Source organism: Cydia strobilella, chromosome 4 (assembly GCF_947568885.1).
Source record: "Cydia strobilella chromosome 4, ilCydStro3.1, whole genome shotgun sequence".
NCBI lineage: Eukaryota > Metazoa > Arthropoda > Insecta > Lepidoptera > Tortricidae > Cydia > Cydia strobilella.
In genome coordinates this window covers 11,266,998-11,292,994 of record NC_086044.1, presented here as the reverse complement: position 1 = coordinate 11,292,994, position 25,997 = coordinate 11,266,998, and the positions used below count along the sequence as shown (strand labels likewise).

At 40.1% G+C, this 25,997-nt stretch overlaps 1 protein-coding gene across 2 annotated transcripts; it reads right to left on the bottom strand.

Annotated features, from left to right (window-relative positions):
• Positions 1-135: 135 nt before the first annotated feature.
• On the bottom strand, positions 136-25,619 carry LOC134740593 (katanin p80 WD40 repeat-containing subunit B1). Of its 2 annotated transcripts, XM_063673120.1 has the most exons (16): positions 25,351-25,619; positions 25,142-25,272; positions 24,731-25,064; positions 23,212-23,410; positions 22,835-22,985; positions 21,788-21,962; positions 19,472-19,603; positions 19,272-19,328; positions 18,544-18,720; positions 17,602-17,748; positions 15,333-15,438; positions 15,119-15,245; positions 5,895-6,032; positions 2,979-3,091; positions 2,815-2,889; positions 136-2,288 (listed from the first exon to the last, which is right to left on the bottom strand). In XM_063673120.1, exons 1-16 carry the CDS (start codon positions 25,379-25,381, stop codon positions 2,033-2,035), a joined length of 2,349 nt encoding a protein of 782 aa, XP_063529190.1. In that variant the 5' UTR covers positions 25,382-25,619; the 3' UTR covers positions 136-2,032. The 2 variants fall into 2 exon arrangements, with proteins under 2 accessions (XP_063529190.1, XP_063529189.1); XM_063673119.1 differs by lacking the exons at positions 136-2,288; positions 2,815-2,889; positions 2,979-3,091 and having other exon boundaries at positions 5,814-6,032; positions 18,544-18,726; positions 25,351-25,617.
• Positions 25,620-25,997: the final 378 nt, after the last annotated feature.

The following is a 25,997-nucleotide window of genomic DNA, read 5'->3' as shown; positions in this document are numbered from 1 at the left end:
GGTGTACTTTGGATATATTAATTATTATTAATATGTACAATTTGGTGTTAACAATTGATAACACTAATAAACATACATAAAAAAATGAATTGTTTCACCATGTTTGTTATCAGGAAGAAATAAATTTATGTAACAGATATTGAAAATGGTATTTATTTCATTTGATTTATTCTTGGAAGTTAAATAATAATTTTGTTAAGTTTTTACATGATTATTCAGTCTATTCAATTATCAGTTGATGTCTAATTACTTAAATTAAAACATGCACGTGTAATTCTCTGTACAACTACCCTACATACTTAGATGATAAACTATTGCATCAACTAAACAAAATTGGACATGGATGTAAAAGTATTATTCCACAAACATTCTGGCATGGCAGTTCACCGTATCTTTTCCATGTCAGCAAAGGACCTGGAGGCCTAGAGCCACCAGTATAACAAGTAAAAGCCTTAACCCTTTTCCAGGCATAGTACAATTTAACAACCACAAACGCGCCAATAGAATTTCAAATAATAATAAAAAAAGCTTTAGCATTCCGATCACACTTCTGATTTTAGGCTCAAATTAGATTGGACTTTCGGGAAATGTGACTTGCCTTCAAATGAAACAAAGGTTTGAATATATTTGCATTTTTTGGCCTGGAAAAGGATTAAATCAACACGCATATCCATTTTCCTCTTCCTCCATGTCAAGACCCATACAACCCCTAGTTGGTGCTGGGCTCTACTGCTTGGTTTGTCTAGCACCGATGTAAACCAAACCAGTTCAGAAAAAAAATCCAAATTGGTTTATCAACACTAAACAACCACTGTAATGTCTTTCATATCAAACAATTTTTGGTCCAAAAGGTGACTTACTTTTAGGGCTGGATTTAGGGGAGGGCAACCGGGCCTCCACAAAAGAGGGTCCTCCACAAAAGAGGGGCCCCCACAATAGACTTAGGAAAGTATAGGAATAATAATTTGGGGCCAAGGGGCCTCCACTCCTTTGCAGCCCGGGGGCCTCCACACCTCTAAATCCGGCCCTGCTTACTTTTCTTTGGCAATCTATTAATTAATCCTTGAGTCATTCCTAATGAGCTGGAACCTGATACGGTAGCATCAAAATCACTGAAATTAATCCATCAGACTAAGGCATATTTTACATTTAGCTGACAAGGTTTAAATAAAAGATAACCTTACACAATTCAATGTACGTAAGTAAGTACTACCTATAAAATTTTGTAAAATATACTCTGTCTCTGGATCTAAGGACAGCACAAATTCAGGAGTTTTTTTAGTCATGGTCATAGTTAATGTTACATATTATAATCATAATGGAGTTCGTTTTAAAAACAACCCACTAATAGTAAAAAGAATAAAGAGCAATTTGTTAAATTATAATATCATACTAAATACCTAGGCGTTGTAACTAAAGAAAGACGGAATTTAAGAAACAATTTGAGTTAGACTAAAATTATGCCCGTTTTAATTTAAATTCTTGGGTTGGGGCTTAATGATGACAAATTTAATACTTTTTAATTTCAATGAAGGTACGACGAATTCTCTCTATAAAATTATACATATTTATAGGCTTCTTAAATAAAAACAATGATACATATTTAGGTCTATTTGCCAGTCAGGAAACCAAAAAGGCAGTAAGTATCGTAAAAAATGTTTGATCGCATAAATTTTTCGGAAAGATTTACAAAATACTGCAATTTAATACTTAATTAAAAATGCATTATTGTATGTATAGACATAAGAAGACTAGTATAGTAAAGTTACGTTCCATGTTAAAGCCGTTATATTACACACGGGCGACGGCGTACCGGACCTCGACCTTGGTGCGGTCAAAATATCTCTTTTTCGCTCTCACTTCTGCGTCCTTCACGGACGTACCGCGGTTCACCTTACACACGATCGAACGTGCGCCAAGGTCTCGGTCCGGTGCGGCCGTTTGTAAACAGTATTATGTTCAACCGTATACGTGTACTATATAGCTCTCGTCTGTGGTATGTAATATAATAACCTGGTCGCGATTGCGGCGGTCAGTCGAGCCCCTGCTGCATGAGCGTGTGGAGGTCGCGGAAGGCGGCGCCGAGCCGGCCCTGCAGCGTCTGCCGCTTGAGCAGGAAGGCGCGCACGTCGAGCAGCAGGCGGTGGATCTGCGCGCACTTGGCGTAGCGCTCCTCGCGCGGGATGTCCACGCCCAGCGTGCGCACCGGCGCCGACACGTTGGCGCGCACCACCGACGAGAAGTTCCGCACGATCAGTCGGAGGGCGTTGCAGCCGCATTGCATGTACCTGATACGATGTAACAGTCGTAAGTAAAAAACCTGCGCTAGTTATATAGCGTTATAGAATGTATCGCCGCATGACGACAACCTTTTCTATACAATCGGTACAAAATCGTCAACTACAAATGCCAATGCTTAGGTATGTGTAGTGTAAAAAACTGTAATAGATGTCATATATTAAAGAAAAAGTGACGAAGCCCTCCAGTGGTGAAGGCCGGATTCGAACCGGCGTCTTTAGCTATCGCGGCTAACGCCATGAACCCCTAGGCCACCCCGCCACGGCGGTGCCCGTCCGAATTTCTCGACTATATGCCATCTTAGTAAGACTAGGCGTCTTTGACCAGCTCTAAGGGCAAGCAGTGCGCGCTTGCACCTCCTAAACGAACTCCTTACGGATTTACGTTGTAGCGAGAGAGACTGGTGCTGCCATCTATGATTTATAAAATAATTTGATTTGTTCCCAGGCTTGTTTATGTGTAGTGTGTTAGGTATAATGTATAATTATTTTGATGATGATATTAAAGTATACTTACGATTCATATTTGCTCTGCAGCAATTCGTATATTTTAGGAAGCATTAAAAGGCAAATGTCTAAATTCCAGAGTGACCTGAAACAATGCAAGAAATGAAAATAAATCGGTTCTTTCTTACTAGAATAGTTTGCAAAAGTGTATGACATTTTCTAAGGACAACTTACGGTTTATGCGCCATGACGTTCAAAATGTCTAAAATTACTGATGTATCCTCCAAAGCGATTACTGATTCTAAGGCAATTTTCAAATTTTTGTTGACTCGAACTGAATGGAATATCTGAAATAGAAACCACATAAGTAATTTTTTCACTTGATTATAGATAAGATAAATATTTTTTATCGACACACATATCATACACCCTCTATGATGCTTTTAAAATCCGCAAATAACGGTCAGCATTAAGATAAATGCGGTTAGTGAATACATCATAGTTTATAATATGTGTGTAGATAAAATATTGTATGATGTAGGTAACTGTACATCATAATTCCTAGTAGTAGTATCCTAGATACAGTACCTGACAGGCCAGGCAGCGGGCGCTGAGCACGGCCATCATGGAGTCGTGTCCGCGCATCATGACGCCCAGCACCTCCTGCTCGCTGGGCTAGGGTCCGCCGTGTAGTATCCTAGATACAGTACCTGTAGCGCCCGCTGCCTGGCGCTGAGCACGGCCATCATGGAGTCGTGTCCGCGCATCATGACGCCCAGCACCTCCTGCTTGCTGGGCTCGGGTCCGCCGTGTAGTATCCTAGATACAGTACCTGTAGCGCCCGCTGCCTGGCGCTGAGCACGGCCATCATGGAGTCGTGTCCGCGCATCATGACGCCCAGCACCTCCTGCTCGCTGGGCTCGGGTCCGCCGTGTAGTATCCTAGATACAGTACCTGTAGCGCCCGCTGCCTGGCGCTGAGCACGGCCATCATGGAGTCGTGTCCGCGCATCATGACGCCCAGCACCTCCTGCTCGCTGGGCTCGGGTCCGCCGTGTAGTATCCTAGATACAGTACCTGTAGCGCCCGCTGCCTGGCGCTGAGCACGGCCATCATGGAGTCGTGTCCGCGCATCATGACGCCCAGCACCTCCTGCTCGCTGGGCTCGGGTCCGCCGTGTAGTATCCTAGATACAGTACCTGTAGCGCCCGCTGCCTGGCGCTGAGCACGGCCATCATGGAGTCGTGTCCGCGCATCATGACGCCCAGCACCTCCTGCTCGCTGGGCTAGGGTCCGCCGTGTAGTATCCTAGATACAGTACCTGTAGCGCCCGCTGCCTGGCGCTGAGCACGGCCATCATGGAGTCGTGTCCGCGCATCATGACGCCCAGCACCTCCTGCTTGCTGGGCTCGGGTCCGCCGTGTAGTATCCTAGATACAGTACCTGTAGCGCCCGCTGCCTGGCGCTGAGCACGGCCATCATGGAGTCGTGTCCGCGCATCATGACGCCCAGCACCTCCTGCTCGCTGGGCTCGGGTCCGCCGTGTAGTATCCTAGATACAGTACCTGTAGCGCCCGCTGCCTGGCGCTGAGCACGGCCATCATGGAGTCGTGTCCGCGCATCATGACGCCCAGCACCTCCTGCTCGCTGGGCTCGGGTCCGCCGTGTAGTATCCTAGATACAGTACCTGTAGCGCCCGCTGCCTGGCGCTGAGCACGGCCATCATGGAGTCGTGTCCGCGCATCATGACGCCCAGCACCTCCTGCTCGCTGGGCTCGGGTCCGCCGTGTAGTATCCTAGATACAGTACCTGTAGCGCCCGCTGCCTGGCGCTGAGCACGGCCATCATGGAGTCGTGTCCGCGCATCATGACGCCCAGCACCTCCTGCTCGCTGGGCTCGGGTCCGCCGTGTAGTATCCTAGATACAGTACCTGTAGCGCCCGCTGCCTGGCGCTGAGCACGGCCATCATGGAGTCGTGTCCGCGCATCATGACGCCCAGCACCTCCTGCTCGCTGGGCTAGGGTCCGCCGTGTAGTATCCTAGATACAGTACCTGTAGCGCCCGCTGCCTGGCGCTGAGCACGGCCATCATGGAGTCGTGTCCGCGCATCATGACGCCCAGCACCTCCTGCTCGCTGGGCTCGGGTCCGCCGTGTAGTATCCTAGATACAGTACCTGTAGCGCCCGCTGCCTGGCGCTGAGCACGGCCATCATGGAGTCGTGTCCGCGCATCATGACGCCCAGCACCTCCTGCTCGCTGGGCTCGGGTCCGCCGTGTAGTATCCTAGATACAGTACCTGTAGCGCCCGCTGCCTGGCGCTGAGCACGGCCATCATGGAGTCGTGTCCGCGCATCATGACGCCCAGCACCTCCTGCTCGCTGGGCTCGGGTCCGCCGTGTAGTATCCTAGATACAGTACCTGTAGCGCCCGCTGCCTGGCGCTGAGCACGGCCATCATGGAGTCGTGTCCGCGCATCATGACGCCCAGCACCTCGTGCTCGCTGGGCTCGGGTCCGCCGTGTAGTATCCTAGATACAGTACCTGTAGCGCCCGCTGCCTGGCGCTGAGCACGGCCATCATGGAGTCGTGTCCGCGCATCATGACGCCCAGCACCTCCTGCTCGCTGGGCTCGGGTCCGCCGTGTAGTATCCTAGATACAGTACCTGTAGCGCCCGCTGCCTGGCGCTGAGCACGGCCATCATGGAGTCGTGTCCGCGCATCATGACGCCCAGCACCTCCTGCTCGCTGGGCTCGGGTCCGCCGTGTAGTATCCTAGATACAGTACCTGTAGCGCCCGCTGCCTGGCGCTGAGCACGGCCATCATGGAGTCGTGTCCGCGCATCATGACGCCCAGCACCTCCTGCTCGCTGGGCTCGGGTCCGCCGTGTAGTATCCTAGATACAGTACCTGTAGCGCCCGCTGCCTGGCGCTGAGCACGGCCATCATGGAGTCGTGTCCGCGCATCATGACGCCCAGCACCTCGTGCTCGCTGGGCTCGGGTCCGCCGTGTAGTATCCTAGATACAGTACCTGTAGCGCCCGCTGCCTGGCGCTGAGCACGGCCATCATGGAGTCGTGTCCGCGCATCATGACGCCCAGCACCTCCTGCTCGCTGGGCTCGGGTCCGCCGTGTAGTATCCTAGATACAGTACCTGTAGCGCCCGCTGCCTGGCGCTGAGCACGGCCATCATGGAGTCGTGTCCGCGCATCATGACGCCCAGCACCTCCTGCTCGCTGGGCTCGGGTCCGCCGCGCACGCCGCGCCGCGCGCCGCCAACCGTCAGCGCTCTCTACACAAATAAATTCGATATGTAAAAGTCAACAGGAGGTCGAATAGTATAGTACCCCTAACAGAGCAACGCGACGCGACGGCCTGGAGCATCGCATTCGTCGGGAACCGATATACTAACTTTCCCAGATATGCCCCCTGCCTTATGTAATCTAACGCGGCTATCGTGCTTTGCACGTATATCTATAGCGATGTCCCCCTCGCACATCGGAGCGGCGCACGCAGTTCCGGTGACCGTAATTTTTCCAGTTTGAAGGCCGTACTTTACCAAGGCAATTATAGTCCAGGTTTAGTGTAAAGACAAACAACATACGCCTACACAAGGACCAAGTGCACCAAATAACGTTCACAAGGCGAATTGGCTTTATGCATGAAATAGTAGATTGTGTCACAAGGGAGCAAAATGACATATTTACGGCGAGGGCGTACAATTGAATCCTAAACGAAGCGAAGGATTCTACAATACCCTCCTCGCTCGCTTCGCTCAGGATTCTTACATAGAATCCTGAGCGTAGTGAGGGATTCAAGTGTTAACGCCCAAGGTGAAAATAATTTTGCTACCATGTGACACATACTGCTTTTCACGTCACCTATGAGGAAATTACATACATACATTAGGTTTCAAAACATTATTATTTTAAGCAAAGATCGATACGGACAAAGTGCTAAAAATATGTATACACGACCTTAGTATAGGTAGGTACATACTTCTGGCACTTTGTCCGTATCGATATTTTCAGACGTGACTGTACTGACAAATTAAAATACCTACAGCTCATAATTATGTACCTAATATCTTTTCAAAGACCGCAGCAAACACCTAAAATGATACAATGAAAATCAAGTACATTATTTTTGTAGATTTTTCTGGTAACAAATTAGCGGTTACCCCTTTCAAACCCAAACCAAATCTTCGGAAGAACACTATGAAGACTGATATCACTTATTAGTTATTATAAAGTTATTGATTTAAACTAAGTATTTATAAATTTATACACAATACAGAACCGCATAATTATGCTTTGTGAAATATTTGTACAAAACTTTTTAAATATAAACTTTTTCAATTGCATAGACAAGTATGGCTGCGTTTAAGGAGAACTAAAATGTCAAAATAAAAATTAAATTATTAAACAACTTTTTTTTACGTTTCTTTGTAAAGATTACGCTAATTAATTAATTTACTTAATTTAAATATGCTATTAATTAATTTAAAATACGCTAATTACATTTATTGTTTACAATTACAACAAAATATTATTAAATTTTTGCACGTGATCGATTATAAATAAATTGTAATCGATTATATGCATACTAATTTCATATGTCTTTGTGTCAATATTTCATACTGGCAACAAAATGACCTTGAACAGAAAAGTGCCACTTTGATCCCTCCTAGCAGGGAAGAAAAGTTCCCTTTTCGAATAGGTGATGTGAAAAATATTTTTTTTGTCGTATTGTATACAATAGTGATATAATCAAGCTTTTCAATCTCGTACCTTAACTTAAGCAACTCAGCAAGCTTCGTTGCTTAAACACGGTACTCGATTGAAAAGCTCTCTATTATATCACGATTGTATAAAATACTATTGCAATTTTTGTTCAATAATCACGTTCAACAATCAACAACACGAAACTAATCTAGAAATTTGAAATCTGCAATATTTTGTAACCATAGTTTCATTTATCCGAAAATAAGTTAAAAGCTAGACAGTTAAAATTTACACACAGATGATGTATTTCGGTTGCCGCTATAACAACAAACACTAAAAAGTACGGAACCCTCGGGGGGCGAGTCCGACTCGCACTTGGCCGGTTTTTAAAGTCGATGAATTTCTGCTAAAAATGGAACTGTCCCGCGAAAACTTTAGAGCTATGATTTATTAGACTTCAAAAGTGAATTATCACAATAACAATGTGAAGACCGACTGACTGCTGCTTTTAGTAGTGAAGCACCCCTCAAAGACGACAAAATACAGGTGGTATTCGGAATTTTAACGTGACCGTGTTTCTCACACGGATGACTTGCGCGAAGGTCGACCAAAATGGGCCGTCAGGAATGAAAACATTAATGTGGTGCGTCAAATATCGGCATGTAACATATCGGGAAATTCAGGAGACTAGGTATTGGAATGGATCAGATACAAATTATTTTACAGCAAAAGTTGGTCGTGAAGATGTTATTTTCCCGGTGGATTCCTCACTTGTTGTCTGACGACCAGAAAACGGCTCGTGTCGTTTGGTGCCGCAAAACTTTAAATAGATTTACTTAATAGAGGAAGCTCAAATGCCATTTTTAGTATTGTGTCAGGTGACGAGACATGGATATGCATATGAGCCTGAATCGAAAAACCAATCTCGAGTACGGGTCTATGAAGACGAGCCCAAGCCGACAAAAGTTGTTCGTTCACGCAGTACGGTCAAAAAAATGGTGGCAACGTCAATCTCCAAATCGGGTCACGTGGCGACTATTTATTTATTTATTTAATCTTTATTGCACAAAAGAAAAACCTTACAGTACAAAAGGCGGACTTAATGCCATAAGGCATTCTCTACCAGTCAACCTTAAGGCTAAGCAGAGAGATTGTGGGCGGTGCTACAAATACAACAGCAAAAATAAAATAAAAATGACATATAATCACATATATACAAATATAATATACATATAATATACTATATACACTATTCCTCTTGAAGACCGAAGAACGGTCAATGCTGATTGGTATACTAGTATGTTTTTGTTTCCCGATTGTCTTTGCTGATCTGCGAAAAAATTAACCCTAATCGCCGCATCATCCTACTGCACCACGATAATGCCAGCCCTCACACAGCTCGGAGAACAAAAGACTATCTGGACGGCGAAAAATGTCGAAATATAAAGGAGAATACTTTGAAAAACAATAACAATCCTTTATTTAATTTGAATGCATATTCTCTTCAATTCACGACATTTTCAGGGCAGCCCTCGTAATAAACACAACAGATTCCTTGTGTTATAACGATGTTTTTTTTTACCTATTACAACTATATCCTTAAACTGCAATTTTTACGGCGTATATAGCGAAAAACTTATTATTTATGATTCTTTTGCATACATTGAGATGTCACAGCGAGTATGCTTTTTTAACCGACTTCAAGATTTCAAAAGGAGGAGGTTATCAATTCGGTTGTATGTTTTTTTTTTTTTTTAATGTTTGTTACTCCATAACCGTCATTTCTGGACCGATTTTGAAAATTCTTTTTTTGATTGTAAGTATATACATACAGATTGGTCCCGTTTTTATCAAAACGCAGTTCTGATGATGGGATCCATGAGGAATCGAGGGAACTCCTCAAATGTTAAAGGCATACATATAGTGATTTTAGTATTTTCATCAATGAATCAAGCACTTACATTTAAAAAAGTGACATTTGATGAAGTGGAACTGCTGATGATGATCAGAACGGAACTCTTCAATGACGCATAGTTCACGTTTGGCGATTTGTCCTCTTCGTTATGTTTGTTAAGCAAGTTAGGTTTTCAAGAAACATTTTTGTCAAGCTCGTGTTCTGATGATGGGATCCATGAGGAATCGAGGGAACTCCTCAAATGTGAAAGGCATACATATAGTGATTTTTGTATTTTTATCAACAAATCCAGCATTTCCATTTTAAAAAGTGACATTTGATGAAGTCGAACTGCTGATGATGATCAGAATGGAACTCTTTAATGACGCATAGTTTACGTTTGGCGATTTGTCCTCTTCTTTATGTTTGTTAAGCAACTTAAGTTTTTAAGGCATATTTTTGTCAAGCTCGAGTTCTGATGATGAGACCCATGAGGAACCGAGGGAACTCCTCAAATGTGAAATGCATACATATTGTGATTTTTGTATTTTCATCAACAAATCCAGCATTTACATTTTAAAAAGTGACATTTGATTAAGTGGAACTGCTGATGATGATCAGAATGGAACTCTTCAATGACACATAGTTCACGTTTGGCGATTTGTTCTCTTCCTTATGTACCTAGACCCAAACTTGGACCCGGACTCGGATCGGACCCGGGTCTGGACATGGACCCCAACTCGGATCCGGACCCGGATCGAACTCTGACCCAAACTTGGACCCAGACAGCCGGACACGGACCCGGACTCAGATCCGGACCCGGAAATGCTACTAGAAAAGTGGGTTAGGTTAGGTTAGAACTGTGACCCTTACAAAAACGAAATGCTACTAGAAAAGTGGGTGGTTTTACCTCCTTTTCTACATTATTAGGCAATATTATAATAATTAGGCAAAATTAGTCAAAAGATGGATTAGGATAATTACGCAAAATATGCTGTCTATTTCATTTCATTGTCTGGAATCTAAGAGTGCACCATCAACAATAAGTAAACTTTCAGCGGCATCCCCCATTGAAGTCGGTTTTTTTTTCTTAAAAATTATGTATGGAGCGTTTTCACTCATTTATTTTTGCAATTTGGAAGTTTCTGGGGTACAATAGATATGGGGTTCGAGAGAAACATTTGAATTGCCATCTTTCAAAAAATTCACGCATGAAGCTATTTTACATCACATGCGAAAACATATACAAAATTAGCTTCTGAAGAATCATGATGTTGATTGATTAAAACTAACCTATCTCCTTCCTCGGGCCTCAAACTATCTCCATACCAAATTTCATCTAAGTCAGTTCAGCAGTTTAATCCGTGAAGAGGTAACAGACAGAGTCACTATCGCATTTGTAATATTATACTACATATAAGTACAGATGTAGTGCATAATTATTTTCCATCGTTTTTTTACGAAAACGTACGCACGTGTCTTGCTATTTCAGTCAGTCTCGGTACAAAAAGTACTGAGGTTGACTGAAGTAGCATGACAAATACTTTTCCAAGAAAATACGATGACAATTATGCACTTTTTTCTTCTTTTTTTATTTAATAAAAAAAAAACGAGATTACAGTATAATAAGCACTTATCTGCTGCTGTGGTCGGTTGTCAAAACGTCAACATCAAGTTTGTTTGCTCCTACTCTAATAATTCGAAAGTGATACTAAAAAACTATCATATACTGCTAAAGTGTGGAAAACTAGCTACAAAGTGCCTACACAAATAATAAACTCCATTGATTACCGAAATTACTACGAGCAAACAGTGAATAACCATCTCCCATAAAAAAGTGAGGTTAACCGCTTAGTCATTCTGACATTAGTGAAGTGTTTCGCAACCAAGATGAACAACGACGAATTGTTCGAAAAACTAAAACAACATATTAACAAGCAAACAGATACCTTAATTAAGAGGATAGACAACATTGAAGAAGAATTAAAACCATTAAAAGAAGAAAATACATACCTTAAGGAAAAAGTGTCAACCTTAGAGTCAAAAATAACCTCATTGGAAAATAAAAATAAAAGAAATAATTTGATCCTGTACGGCTGGGCAGAAAGCAAGGAATCAAACTACGAAACTACTAGAAAAATATGTAGCCAAATGTCAAACGAACTCGAAATAGAATTAAAAGTAGACATGATAGCAGGCATGCAAAGACTCGGCAGATATAACAGTGAAAAAATAAGACCAGTCCTTATAACATTTATTTCAACCTGGGTGCGCAACGAAATACTATATAACAAAAAGAAATTAAAAAGTGGCTTAACTGTAAAGGAAGATTTTTCAAAAGAAGTAATTGCCAAACGAAAGGAACTTCTGAAAGATTTAGAAAAAGAACGTGAAAACGGGAACATAGCTTACCTGAAGCATGATAAACTTATAGTGAAACCCAAAAAACCAGCCTCCAACAAAAGACCTCTCATAATTTCACCAGAAACTAGCACACAGGCAAACAGAGAAGTCCGTAGACCATTAAAAGTGAACAAATATCAAGATCAGGATAAGAATGCCTTTGATATAATGAGAGAAGGCGCATATGCCCTGTCGTCTAAGAATGACTACAACAAATAGCAATTACAAAAAAGCGTTAGCAACCGGATTACCACTACCATTAAAAACATAATCAACCAACACGAACAGCCTCCCCCAGTACGGCCGGTCACCGAGGGGGCAGTAGACTACCACCCTCCAGCAAACCCTAAAAAACAAAAACAATACCTTTATATATGCACATGGAATGTTAGATCTTTAGTGAAAGAAACAAGGATGTTAGAACTTAAACACAGCATAAAGAAGTTTAATTGGGACATAATTGGCTTGTCAGAAGTGAAAAAAGAAGGGAAATCAATAACTGAAAATGAAAACCACATTATGATTTACCACGGCAAGAAAAGTGGAAGAAACGGAGTTGGATTCCTTGTTAAAAAATATCTCAAACCCAATATAATGGATATAAAAACTATATCAGATCGTGTTATACGCCTAGACATAAGCCTACATCAAAAAACATACCACTTAATACAATGTTATGCTCCGACAGAAAATTCAAGTGAGGAAGACCTAGAGGCGTTCTATGAACAACTTCAAGTTGCTTTAGAAAATACAACAAAAAATACAATAGTAATGGGAGACTTCAACTCTAAGATTGGTATACCAACAGCAGAAGACAAAAAAGTTATGGGCCCATGGGGCTATGGTGAGAGGAATGAAAGAGGAAACACACTTTTACAGTTCTGCTTCGAAAACCAATTTTTTGTCACCAACTCACTTTTTAAAAAGAAACCTAAGTACAAATGGACTTGGGTCTCGCCAGCAGGAAATGTTAAAAACGAAATTGATTTTATACTCGCTAAAAATACTAAAGATATTTATGATGTGCAAATAATTAATACTACATTTCCTACAGATCATAGACTTGTGCGCGCATGTATCAATCAGGATCTAGTCGAAAGAAAATCACGAAATGGTTACCGAAACCCAATGAAAAATTTAAATCCACTAGAGAAAGAATCTTTGAAAAACATCATGGAGGAATACATAAATGATGTGGATTTTGATGATATTGATTTAGCATATCAGAAATTGACAGAAAACATAAAAAAGGCAGTAAATAAATTGCCTGTGCGCAAAAAATCAGAAGAATCTATAATCACACCATATATTGAAAAACTAATAAATGAGAGAAATAGACTAAAAAACAAAGAAAACAGAACACGTTCCGAAAGGAATCAACTGAAAGCCCTCTATAAACTTATCAAAAAACAAATTAAGCGCAACCAGAAAAATCATCGCTATAAAATAATAGAAGAGGAATTGGAAAAGAGAGCTTCAACAAAAAGAGCACAACGCAAACTAAATACTTCTAAACCTTGGCTCATGACTCTACATCATAATAACAAAAACATATCAAACCGAGAAGAGCTTATCAATACGGCAACAGAGTTTTATAAAAAACTGTACCAAAATAATGAATTAAGCCATCAAAATTTGGTCCACCATAGCGATGAAAACATACCACTATTCCTTGAGACTGAAATAAAACACGTGATACAGCTACTTAAAAGTACCAAAAGCCCAGGAGAAGATGGGATTACGAACGACATCCTAAAAGCAATTATAGATCCACTCACACCAGTCTTGACCAAACTTTTTAATCAAATAATGACACAGAAAATAATACCTAAAGAATGGGAAACATCAATTATAACTCTACTTTACAAAAAAGGTGACCCTACAGCTATAGAAAACTACAGACCCATAAGCTTGCAACAGACTGTTTACAAGGTATTTGCTACAGTATTACTGAAAAGAATATCACAAGTGCTTGATAGCCACCAACCAAGAGAACAAGCAGGATTCCGGCGAAACTACTCCACCATTGACCACATCTTTACCCTTACCCAACTCATCGAAAAGCATATTGAATATAGAAAAACATTATACATAGCATTCATTGACTATTCAAAGGCGTTTGACACTATACACCACAAGCCGTTATGGGAAGCGCTAGAAGAGCAAGGAGTACAAACAACATACATTAATATATTAAAAGAAATCTACAGAAATAGCAAGGCGGCTGTCAAATTGGATAAAAAAGGAGAACCATTTAATATCCACAGAGGAGTAAAACAGGGAGACCCTATATCACCAAATTTATTTACAGCCCTTCTGGAATCAATATTTCGCAAGTTAGACTGGGACACAAAAGGGATCAAAATCAACGGTGAATACCTAAGCAATCTGCGTTTTGCTGATGATATAGTTCTGACTGCAAATAGTCATGAGGATTTGGTTTACATGCTTAATACATTAGAAAAAGAAAGCAAATTGTGTGGATTGCAGATGAATAGACAAAAAACCTTTGCCATGACAAACAGTGCTAAAATACCTATTATAACAGAATCAAGCCAAATAGAGTATGTGGACCAATATATATATTTAGGAAAAATAATATCATTTACTCAGCTAACATCTAATGAAGTCGACCGAAGGATAAAACTAGCATGGAGTAAGTACTGGTCCTTAAAAACAATATTTAAGTCACAACTCCCCATACACTTAAAAAAGAAAGCCATGGACTCAATAGTACTCCCAACACTACTATATGGTTGCCAAACTTGGACACTTACCAAAGACATCATACAAAAGATAAATGTTTTCCAGAGAGCTACAGAGAGAAGTATGCTTAATATTAAAAAACGTGACAGAAGAAGAAACTGTGATATTAGGAAAATAACGAAAGTAACAGATGCAGCCGAACTTGCATGTAGACTGAAATGGAGATGGGCAGGCCACATAGTAAGAACAACCGACAATAGATGGAGCGAGATGATTCTACATTGGTATCCACTTGAAGACAAGCGTGCAGCCCACCGGCCAAAGCAAAGATGGGTTAATGATATTACCAAAGTGGCTGAACATGCTTGGACCCGTAAGGCTAAAGACAGGACACACTGGAAGGAGCTGGAGGAGGCCTTTGCCCGACACTGGGTACCTCAATAAAAATAAATATATAAATTAATTCATTAAAATGTAAATTGTAACGTAACTATGTAAATGAGAAATAAAGGCTTTATTATTATTATTATTATTATTATTATCTGCCAAACTGCAGGACAGTTTGTTGGCAGAAAATTAATCTATATACTTCTGAATGTAATACATCTGTATGACGTATATAGTATGGATAATGAAATAGTTTTTACGTACTGGTAAAAATTCGTCAAGGTCCAACCCGACGGGTCTGTCTGTGGCGAAGGGCACAAACTCTGGCTCATCCGTATCTGTAGGCCGAGACACGACCACGGTCTCCCTCACTATATTATCTACTCGTCGCCTAAAAATAAATTAACGAAATTTAAAAAAATGCTCGAAGAACATGACGTATATCATTATTATCATTGCTTGTTAGAACACATAATACCTTGTTGTTTCTGAAGACGTCCTGGTAAATGAAAGAGACCGTGGTCCTAGTGACGGTGCAACTAATGACATTTCACTATTGCTGGACCTTAATAGGTTCCCAGTTGCTGAAAATGAAAAAACATATTATTATTGACTTGACTGCGTAGGGGGCGCCACTAGCACAAACAGTAAGCAAACCTCCTTGATGCATCAATATTATATTTATTCGTAACATACATATAATTGTCCAAAATCAGTTTACGGCATAGTATTTATAAGTCACTCTATGGTTTACACTGTTGCACTCTGGCGGAAAAACATTGCAGCAATATTCCCTATTAAATTACTAAACACGATAAAATTTAACCGAATCGAAAATTGACTGAATTAGAAAAATTGGTTCCTGATCACCGATTAAATTTCATAAGAGATATGGGTTGTGTGACTTGTGGGTCTCCATAATTACTTATAGTGTTATTCAACTTATTCAAACGGTGAGTTCCGTTTTACATAATGAAACTCAACGATATTAAAATTTATCTTTTTATTTTGCAACATAACATTTTTAGTCAATCGCGCGACATGTACTGACTAGAAAGTAGAAATACGTGACTTAAGCACGTGGTTGTTTTATGCGATAATCGCAGCGTTGAACGCATGCGTTAACCTACCGGAATGTATGAAAAATTACAATGCGCTTACCGCGTAAAAAATATTGTCATTATACGGGTGACATTAAATTGGTGATACAAAATCAATGTATTACATACATCTTCCCTAAACTAAGCCCCTCAATTAAGTCTGATGCTTTAAAAATAATCAAAAGTAATTTGTTTAATTTTTTTATTTTATCCCGTTTTTTTAGGCTTCACATGGTTAATAATGATAAACAAAGAAAAGGTTAAATGATTTCAAATGAACATTTTCCTCTTTGGTTATCAATCACCTGCCACAGTTTATGATGTAAACGTGTTTTGATTAGTACTTGTCACTTGTCAAAGAAAATAAGATTTTATGCAAGATTTCGGTTTTACAATAAAATTTAAGATAAAATTATTCTCGAGAAACGTGTTGACGATTTTGCTACAAGAAGTGCCGGAGCAAAATTTGGAGAATCCTCATTTCCGGCAAAATGATGCACCAGTGCAGTTTGCTCTAAGTGTGCGAAATCATTTGGAGCAAGAGTTCCCTGACAGATGGATTGGACGAAACGGCCCAGTCGCAAAGCCGTCTCGAAGTCCCAATCTTCGCATGGCCGACTCGACATCCTTTGCGGGGCAAAATTAAAAGGAGTGTACGCACGGGAATCAAATACCGTCTATGAACTTCGCCAAAAGATAATTGAGGTGTTCAATTCTGTGAAAGCCAATGCAGACTCAAAATCAATCATATGAATTAGACTTCGTGTCCAGGAAGGCGGTGGGCATTTTGCACACATCTTAAAATACGTTTAGGTAAAGTAGGTGCACACTACTTATTGAAACGTTGGTATTTTAAGATTCTGTTACATTCGGTAGATTACGTACATTAATAAATAATTTAATTTAAATTGATTCGCTTATTACTACCATAAATGTATCAGGGTACATAAGACTAAACAGCTTAAGGCCAGTCCAGACGGGAACAGTTTTGTGCTAATCTGATTAAATTGTCTGATCAAATCAGGTGGTGTGGATGCAAACGCCAATTTGGCCCGCCGATTCCCCTTTTCTTCGATTGTAAGATTATGACCGATACAATGGAGATTTGTGACGCCAGTAGGCGCGTTTAGGAGCATTATTTTTTAATTTAGAGCACTTAAATGTCACCATAATTCTCCCGTCCGTCTGGACTGGGCTTTACTTTACTGGGTGTCACTAATGGTGATATCGATAATTATTAACTTACATTGAAAACATCGAGTGACAGGTATGACAGTTAGGTATTTAACGTGGGGTAACCACACTTCGGGACTTTAATTATTTGTTTTATTAGAAAATTAGCGATAATTAAATACAGCTAATTTTAACAACGGAGTTACTGTAGTATACTATTGGGCATTAACTGAGCCACAATCAAGTGTTTTGTATCACCAATTTAATGTCACCCTGTATTATCTAACGTAAAATGACATTATGCCTACATTCCGTTGATCGCATGCGTTCGACGCTGCGTTTATCGTATAAAACAACCGCGCGCTTTACCGTGTAACAAGCTTAGTGATAGCAGTTGCTTTTATTAATCTCAAAATTGTATATGTTTTTCTGAAGTTATCTTTCAAATCCAGTCCAGACAATAATTAAACTTACTCATGTCGGTAGATTTAGATTCTTTACATGAGTTATGTCGGTTAAGCGAGTTGGCGGCGTGAGGCTGAGGCATGACATAGTCCCGGGAAGCAGGCTTTGGCGGCGCAATGAATGTGTTATCCTCTTTAGCGTTGTTCTCCACCGGCCCTGGGTTAAATGAGCGCATGAAAAATACACATATAATGTTAAAATTGGCCATAATTAAGTCTTGTTACTATATTAAAAATGAATGAATGATAAAAATATTTAAGTTTAGATTTGTAGTTATTAACTATATTCTTGTGACGATTACGACGTTAAAATCTAATTTTGGTAAATTCACTAGCAACTATGTTTATTAACTTAATAAAAAGGGGTATTATTCATCAAATTTATAAAAAATATGTAAATTAAACTTGGTAACGACGTGTGCTATGCTCACCGTAACCTTTACAAGACGTAATGTCAATAAGCAAATTAATATTTAAGTAGTTAGCGCAAAAGCAGTTCTTTTGAAAACAGTTCCGCCATGACGGCAGTTGAGGTGGGTTTGAAATCCACGAGTAATCGGTGCGGCGTCACAGCAGTGATTCGTCCGATATCAGGTCGCCTAATGACTAATTCAGATACTGGCGTCACCCAAGAAATACCCAGCCAACATTATTTAGCAAAGCTGCAGATATCTTCCTTGAAAACTGCTCTGCTTTGACGGTAGCGGAGGTGGGTATGCGCAAGCAGTCGTTGCGATGTCGCTGCGGTAGCGCCAGTAAGATCATCGGGTCTCGTAATGGTGTGTTCAGATACCAGCTTTATTAATTGATTTAAAATATGATTCAGGCAGAGAAATTCGCCCGTGCAGTATTAGCAGATTGAGAGAGATAGTGATATGACTCACATGACCCAACTTACACATCACTTAGGAAAATGTGTCTCCTATAGCTGTGCTGTGCTGCAATATCTTACTTGAGAAGGGGTCCGCTTTGACGGTAGTGGAGGTGGGTATGCGCGAGTAGTCGGCGCGGTGTCGCTGCGGCGGCGACGGCAGCGGCGCGGGGCGCGGCGGCTCGTCCAGCAGCAGGTCGCGCAGGGACGTGCTCAGCGTCGCGCCGACCGCGCCGCCCGCGCCCATGCTCTCCGAGGCTGCAACTTATACTCTACTTGGTGCCAGTTGCATCATTCGCACTTGACAGACTGATCGACGTCATCCGGAGCGCCGTGGCAGTTTACTATGAAATTTTCCATACAATTTTAAAGAGTTCGCTAAATTGACGGGTGACGTTGATCAGTCTGTCAAGTGCGGATGGTGCAACTGGCACTTGGTCTGACAAGCCCGTTATTTTATTTTATTTCGATTGAACTGTAGCTCCTGTTCATTGAAGCAAGTGTTAATGTCCAAGTTTAAATGGCAAGGCGCGCGCGCGCGTGAGTTTTACGAGCAACATCTGCCTAGCATAAAGTGTCGATAATAAGTATAAGTTTTCGATTTACGTAACAAGGCGGACGACCATTCTACGTGCATGTTCATTGATGGGTAAAAAAAACACATCATAATTTATATAAGTCTTAATGCTGATCTTATGATGATGACTAATTTTCATAAAGACTTCTAAATACTTTATCATTTAGAATCACATCAAGTCTTAGGTTATTACTTTTTTGTATTATTACAATGAGTAATGAGTACTTCTTACCTGGCAATGAGTAGTCTTCAGAGGATAAACTAGTTGCTGGTGGTGGCGTACGATTCACTAAATAATTAATAAACAAATTAGTATAATAACAGGTTTGTTTGGGTCTCTTCCAACCATGCATAAAAAAATTTTTTTTTCAAAAATATAATGACAAGCTAAAGAATGTATTACGAACAGGAAGCAGGTGAGAGTATACGCACATGCCCTGGAAGGCCGAAAGATTTCTGTGTAGTCATGAATGTTGGATATGACCGCGCCATCCTCGTCCGCCTCGGTGCCGGACGTGGACTCCTCCGCGGTCTTCTCATCCAGGGGCGTTGACTTATGGATCACTTAAAACGTGAAAGCGTGAGTCTGAATCAGATATAGCATTCCCATTGATCTAACTAAACAAAGGATAAGCCAATGCATACAATTCCGACCGAACATTCTCGTTAAGCAAAACCACAGCGCCATCTGTTGTATAGGGCACTTTGGCCAGAGACATACATTCACTCTCGCCTCCAAAAACGTGTCTAGAAAAATAGCTCGAGGGAGACCTTACTCCCTTTCTTTCTTCAGGGCGACCATGAAGTAATAATTGAATAAATGTTATCATTGTTGCCACAGCTAAACAATTACTATTTTTAATTATTTAAATGTCATTATTAAAGATTTTGCCGTGCTAGTTTATTAACTTCACTTAAGAATATTAATTAGGAATAGGCGAGAGTTAAAATTATTAGAATGTGTTAGATAAATAGGTACATTGTTTAACACTGATTTAAACTTTCACGATTTTTACTCATTATTATTTACAACGAGGAGGAGGGAGGGGAGGAGGTAAATTTAAAACTTATTTTACGCGATTAAGTCCCGTCGTTGTAAATAATAATGAGGTACATTGTTTTTTAATTACATACAAAATACTTCCCTAACCAAAGAAACTTTATTTTTACTGAATGTCAACATTTAGAAAGGGACTTAGTGAGTTAATAAACTAGCCTACCTAACCAATAAAAACCGGCCAAGTGCGAGTCGGACTCGCGCACGAAGGGTTCCATACTATTACGCAAAAAAACGGCAAATAAATCACGTTTGTTGTATGGCAAATTATACAATCACGTTTGTTGTTTGCACTTAAATATTAATTTTATTTTGTTTTCAGTATTTGTTTTTATAGCGGCAACAGAAATAGATCATCTGTGAAATTTACAACTGTCTAGCTATTACGGTTCAAGAGATACAGCATGGTGACAGACGGACAGACAGACAGGCGAAGGAACAGAGGAGTCTTAGTAATAGGGTCCCGTTTTTACCCTTGGGGTACCTAAAAATTATATTTATTTTAAAAAATATGGTTATCAGATGGAAGAGGTCTCACTTCGAGTTACCTCGCTCGGCACGTTTATTGGAGGCGAGAGTGCAGTGCAGTCTACTTTGATGTGTCTCTGTTTTTACGTGCGCCGAGGAAGGTCAACCGACCGTCATAATGAAACAAAAATAAGCGCTTATAATTTATTTTAAGCAAGAAATGTATGTAATCTGAAATGATTTACGGATGATATGAAATCTCATAAGTGTATTTGATTTTTCTGTAATAGTTTTTACACAATTTCACGACACAGTAGGGCATTTTTTTTAAATTGGGAATGCCATTCATTACGTGACGCCTTTCCACTGCGCAATTCGCCACACGACTGAGCGCGCTGGTGTAACTAAATGCGTTTTTGACTCCAATGTATTGGCTCAATTCGTAGTGCTCGTAAAGCCGGTCTTTACGAAGTAATATATATGTCTATGAGTATTCCCGAGAGAACCCACATGAAAGCTTGTATAAATAAGGTTTTTCTTAGTTTGGGCGAGGTTGATCTGGGTAAGATTTTCCCCAAAATCTTAGGCTAAAGGCTTACTCGTACACCTCGACCACTACACGGTCGAAGCGCACTTCGCCGACGAACGTTTCTAAATATGTATAAAAAATATTTTCAATAACTGATGACAATGAAATAAATTGTCATAGACTAGTTGACAAAAAATATTGATCTACTTATTTATTGAGGGCTTTTGACAAAATGCCATTCTCATCGTGACTTTTTAAAGCAGAGACGCTATCCAGATAGATTTTCGTACCTTGACCCGCCTGTTGTTATCTCTATTGCACACGCATAATTATATTGCTATTCCGCCCATGCCGGTTGTCAATGTCACTGTGTGAGTTGTGACGGCAATTATGCGCGTGCAATAGAGATAGCAACAGACGGGTCACTGTACGAAAATCTATCTTAAAAGCCTTCTTTAACGTACCAACTACAATGCGTAACTTACACGACTTCTAAGTTCATTAATTTGTGGACTATACTTTATGAACTAAAAATTGATAGGTCAAAGTGAATTTAACTATGGACCACCTTTTCTTAATAAACAACAAGCTTTCGCATTGGCTCTAGGTGTCCTTGCACTTACCAGCCTTTTTAATAAATATTGGAACTACGGAACTAAATAATTTTATTGTGTTAGTACTATTTTTATATTACCTTCTTTAGATGGTTTTTCCTTTGAGAAACTTTTCCTGACAGACTGTCCTTTTTGGAAGGGCGACAAATCTTGTACCACAGGTGATGTCACTGGCGGCAAGCCTCCAAATGGATGGACCTTACTGAGATCAACCACTGACAAACACACATATGTTGAATGGAATGATCCAGCAATCTGTAATTACAAAGTATAGATTATATAGAACATACATTTGTTCTATACATAAAAAATATAATTTATTTTTGTTTTAACCTCGTAAAGCCCACTGTGCATTACAATGTACACTCTGTTTCAATCTAATTCGAACCTTACACAAACTGAATTAAGTAGCATTTATTTTATTTCATTGTTTTCTAAAACAAACGAAAGTCACCCTAATCTTCTATACAACACGGTTCAAATTAAAAATAGGGAAACTTTGTATGGTGGGCCTTACGAGGTTAACTGATCGATAGATCTGCTGTTGACTCTCCTTTATGCTTTTTTTTACACTGAAATAAGTTTCATAAGATAGTACGAAAATGTATTTTAAAAATGGTAAAATTATTTAAAAAAATCGGCCAAGTGCGAGTCGTACTCACGCACCGAGGGTTCCGTACTTTTTAGTATTTGTTGTTATAGAGGCAACAGAAATACACCATCTGTGAAAATTTCAACTGTCTAGCTATCACAATTCATGAGATACAGCCTGGTGACAGACAGACAGATGGACAGACGGACAGCGGAGTCTTAGTAATAGGGTCCCTTTTTTACCCTTTGGGTAAGGAACCCTAAAATATGATTCTAGTTGTTACAGAAATCAAATTATTTTATAAATTCTCCCAAACAACTCTCAAGCGCAGTTGCAATCGGGTTGTAGTACACAATTCACTCAGTATAGGAACCCAGATTGACCCACATTTTGTAGACAATATAGAAATACAATTTGTAGGTATATTAATTAGATATTAGGTCCATAAATTACAGCTTTGATTACAATGAGGAAGATTACATAATACAAGAACATCAATGAGCTACATATTACGAATAGCTATTGTAGTACTTACAAGTTGTGTATGTGCAACTGTGATGTCATGTATTTGGCCCCAGTGGCCATGTACAGTGTCAAATACTCGAGCTGGCTCCCAGCCAATCACATGCAGACCGTCATTACCACACCCCAGAAGAGTTGTCCCATCCTCGCTGAACACCATACACCTACAACAGGAATTGAACACTATGTATGGAACTTTGTATCAAAATCAGAAATAATTAAATACTATGCCAAAGCATGAAAGCAAAGCAATTTAAAATGTGGTGGCTTCCTCACCTTGCTTATAATCAACTTTACAAATCTTGTTACAAAATTGACAACTCTTTGAATTCCAACACTGTACAGTGAAGTGTCTTAAGTAGTTAAAAGTACTTAATATATGGCCATTACCTAATAGAAGTGTTCTCCTTTTCAAACTTAGATACCAATTGAAATTTCTCCATGTCCCAGAAGTTGACAGTCCTGTCTATACCGCAGCTAGCCAGGAGGAACTCATGGGGGTGAAACTTTACACAAGTCACCGCTGCTGTGTGCTCTCTAAATTCCTGCAGAACCTTGCCCACTCTTACATCCCACACTTTGACAATACCTGACAAATACAAACAAAGCATAAGTCACTGGGTAACTGTGTGTGCAACTTTACAATGTGGACCAACACATTTGAATGATTCTGTTACAGGGTAAACTGTGTGTGCAACTTTACAATGTGGACCAACACATTTGAATGATTCTGTTACAGGGTAAACTGTGTGTGCAACTTTACAATGTGGACCAACACATTTGAATGATTCTGTTACAGGGTAAACTGTGTGTGCAACTTTACAATGTGGACCAACACATTTGAATGATTCTGTTACAGGGTAAACTGTGTGTGCAACTTTACAATGTGGACCAACACATTTGAATGATTCTGTTACAGGGTAAACTGTGTGTGCAACTTTACAATGTGGACCAACACATTTGAATGATTCTGTTACAGGGTAAACTGTGTGTGCAACTTTACAATGTGGACCAACACATTTGAATGATTCTGTTACAGGGTAAACTGTGTGTGCAACTTTACAATGTGGACCAACACATTTGAATGATTCTGTTACAGGGTAAACTGTGTGTGCAACTTTACAATGTGGACCAACACATTTGAATGATTCTGTTACAGGGTAAACTGTGTGTGCAACTTTACAATGTGGACCAACACATTTGAATGATTCTGTTACAGGGTAAACTGTGTGTGCAACTTTACAATGTGGACCAACACATTTGAATGATTCTGTTACAGGGTAAACTGTGTGTGCAACTTTACAATGTGGACCAACACATTTGAATGATTCTGTTACAGGGTAAACTGTGTGTGCAACTTTACAATGTGGACCAACACATTTGAATGATTCTGTTACAGGGTAAACTGTGTGTGCAACTTTACAATGTGGACCAACACATTTGAATGATTCTGTTACAGGGTAAACTGTGTGTGCAACTTTACAATGTGGACCAACACATTTGAATGATTCTGTTACAGGGTAAACTGTGTGTGCAACTTTACAATGTGGACCAACACATTTGAATGATTCTGTTACAGGGTAAACTGTGTGTGCAACTTTACAATGTGGACCAACACATTTGAATGATTCTGTTACAGGGTAAACTGTGTGTGCAACTTTTGCATGTCAGTATAATCTTATACCATCCATATTTTATATTGAATTTGAAATTTGATGTTAGTTTAAAATAATCAGGCTTAATAACAATGTCATTGCATTTTCAATATTGTGCTATAAGTACTGAAAGTACACCACAAGTGACACAAATCAACCAATTTCAGGGAGATCTGGTTTATTATACTTTTTATGAATGAATCTGTAGCTGAAAATACCTTATCTGCAAACTAAACTTCATAAAAACAAGTTACCATCTTCACATGCTGAGGCAATCCATTGTCCATCTGGGCTAAACTGCAAACTGTTTACAGCAAGTCTGTGACTGGAATATGTCACAATACAGCCTCTTTTCCTTGTGTCCCACAGTTTGATATTATTGTCACAAGATCCCGTAGTTAAATAATCCCCGTATGGATGGAAATCCATACACTTGATAGCTCCTTTGTGTCCAGTAAATGTTCTGAGTAGTTTTGCTGCCTCCAAGTCCCATATTTTCAGAGCTCCAGTCTGCGAGCCAGCACAGACCAAATCTTCGGAGTGACCGAAACACACACACTCTACTGGTGTTGTATGCCCACTCAAACTCTAAACAATTTAATTGGATTAATACTATTTTCCAATTATAAATAAAAGAGCAACTACAATTGGTATTGTTCACTCACCATCAAACAGCTTTGCCTGCCAATGGCCCATAGATTAACTTTTTTGTCATCGCCTCCAGTGGCTAGGACTTGATTGGATTTGTGTCCCATGGCCAAACAGTTGACATTCGCCTTGTGGGCGACGAATTCCTCTGTAACATAGTATTACGCTTAGCTTTTATCTTGTTTATATAATATAACGTATATTGATTTGAAATGCATACACATACGTAGTTTCCATGATCTTCTGATTGAATCCATGATTAGTTGTAGTTTTCAAAGTTCCATTCCATTTACGGAGAAGTTAACCTTGCGAATTGTGCGAAGGAAAGCCAATGTGTAAGTATTAAATAGGCATGACGAAATTAGTTATATGTAGAACCTAAATTCTGATGATACATTAAGAGAAAAACACTTGAAATCTTGGTTGAGGTATTTACTAAACAGTTGTTTTTATTTAGAATCAGACCAAATGAAAATGGATTGGGGATTGGATGGATGGATTATGACATTGGCAAGTACCACAGATACGCACATTTAATTTGACGTATAAATTACCAATCTGGTAGGATCCCAACATAGACCTAGCATTACATGGATGCGCTATACGCGTGCGCCCGTGAGGGACGAGGGACAGAACATACGCAATGCGACAATATGATTGGTCGAGTAGATTTGTAGCCCACCAGAGATTGTAAACCATACTAAATTTACGGTGGGGAATAAAAAAAAATGTGAGACTGTGAAAAGGACAAACAATAACAGCAATTTCTCTGCTACACCTGCTGAATGATACATAAGACTATCCCGTTCGGTCATTTCCCCGCACCCCTCATGCCGGATCCAGTTATACTAGATTCATGGATCCCAAAGAGTA

Excerpts from the sequence above, each read along its gene's own strand:
- LOC134740593 (XM_063673120.1), bottom strand. The coding sequence starts at position 25,381 with ATGGATTCAATCAGAAGATCATGGAAACTAC. Across the intron at positions 17,749-18,543 it reads CAAAGCGGACCCCTTCTCAA|GGCCGGTGGAGAACAACGCT; the intron begins GTAAGATATTGC and ends CATTTAACCCAG. Across the intron at positions 15,246-15,332 it reads ACGTCTTCAGAAACAACAAG|GCGACGAGTAGATAATATAG; the intron begins GTATTATGTGTT and ends ATTTATTTTTAG.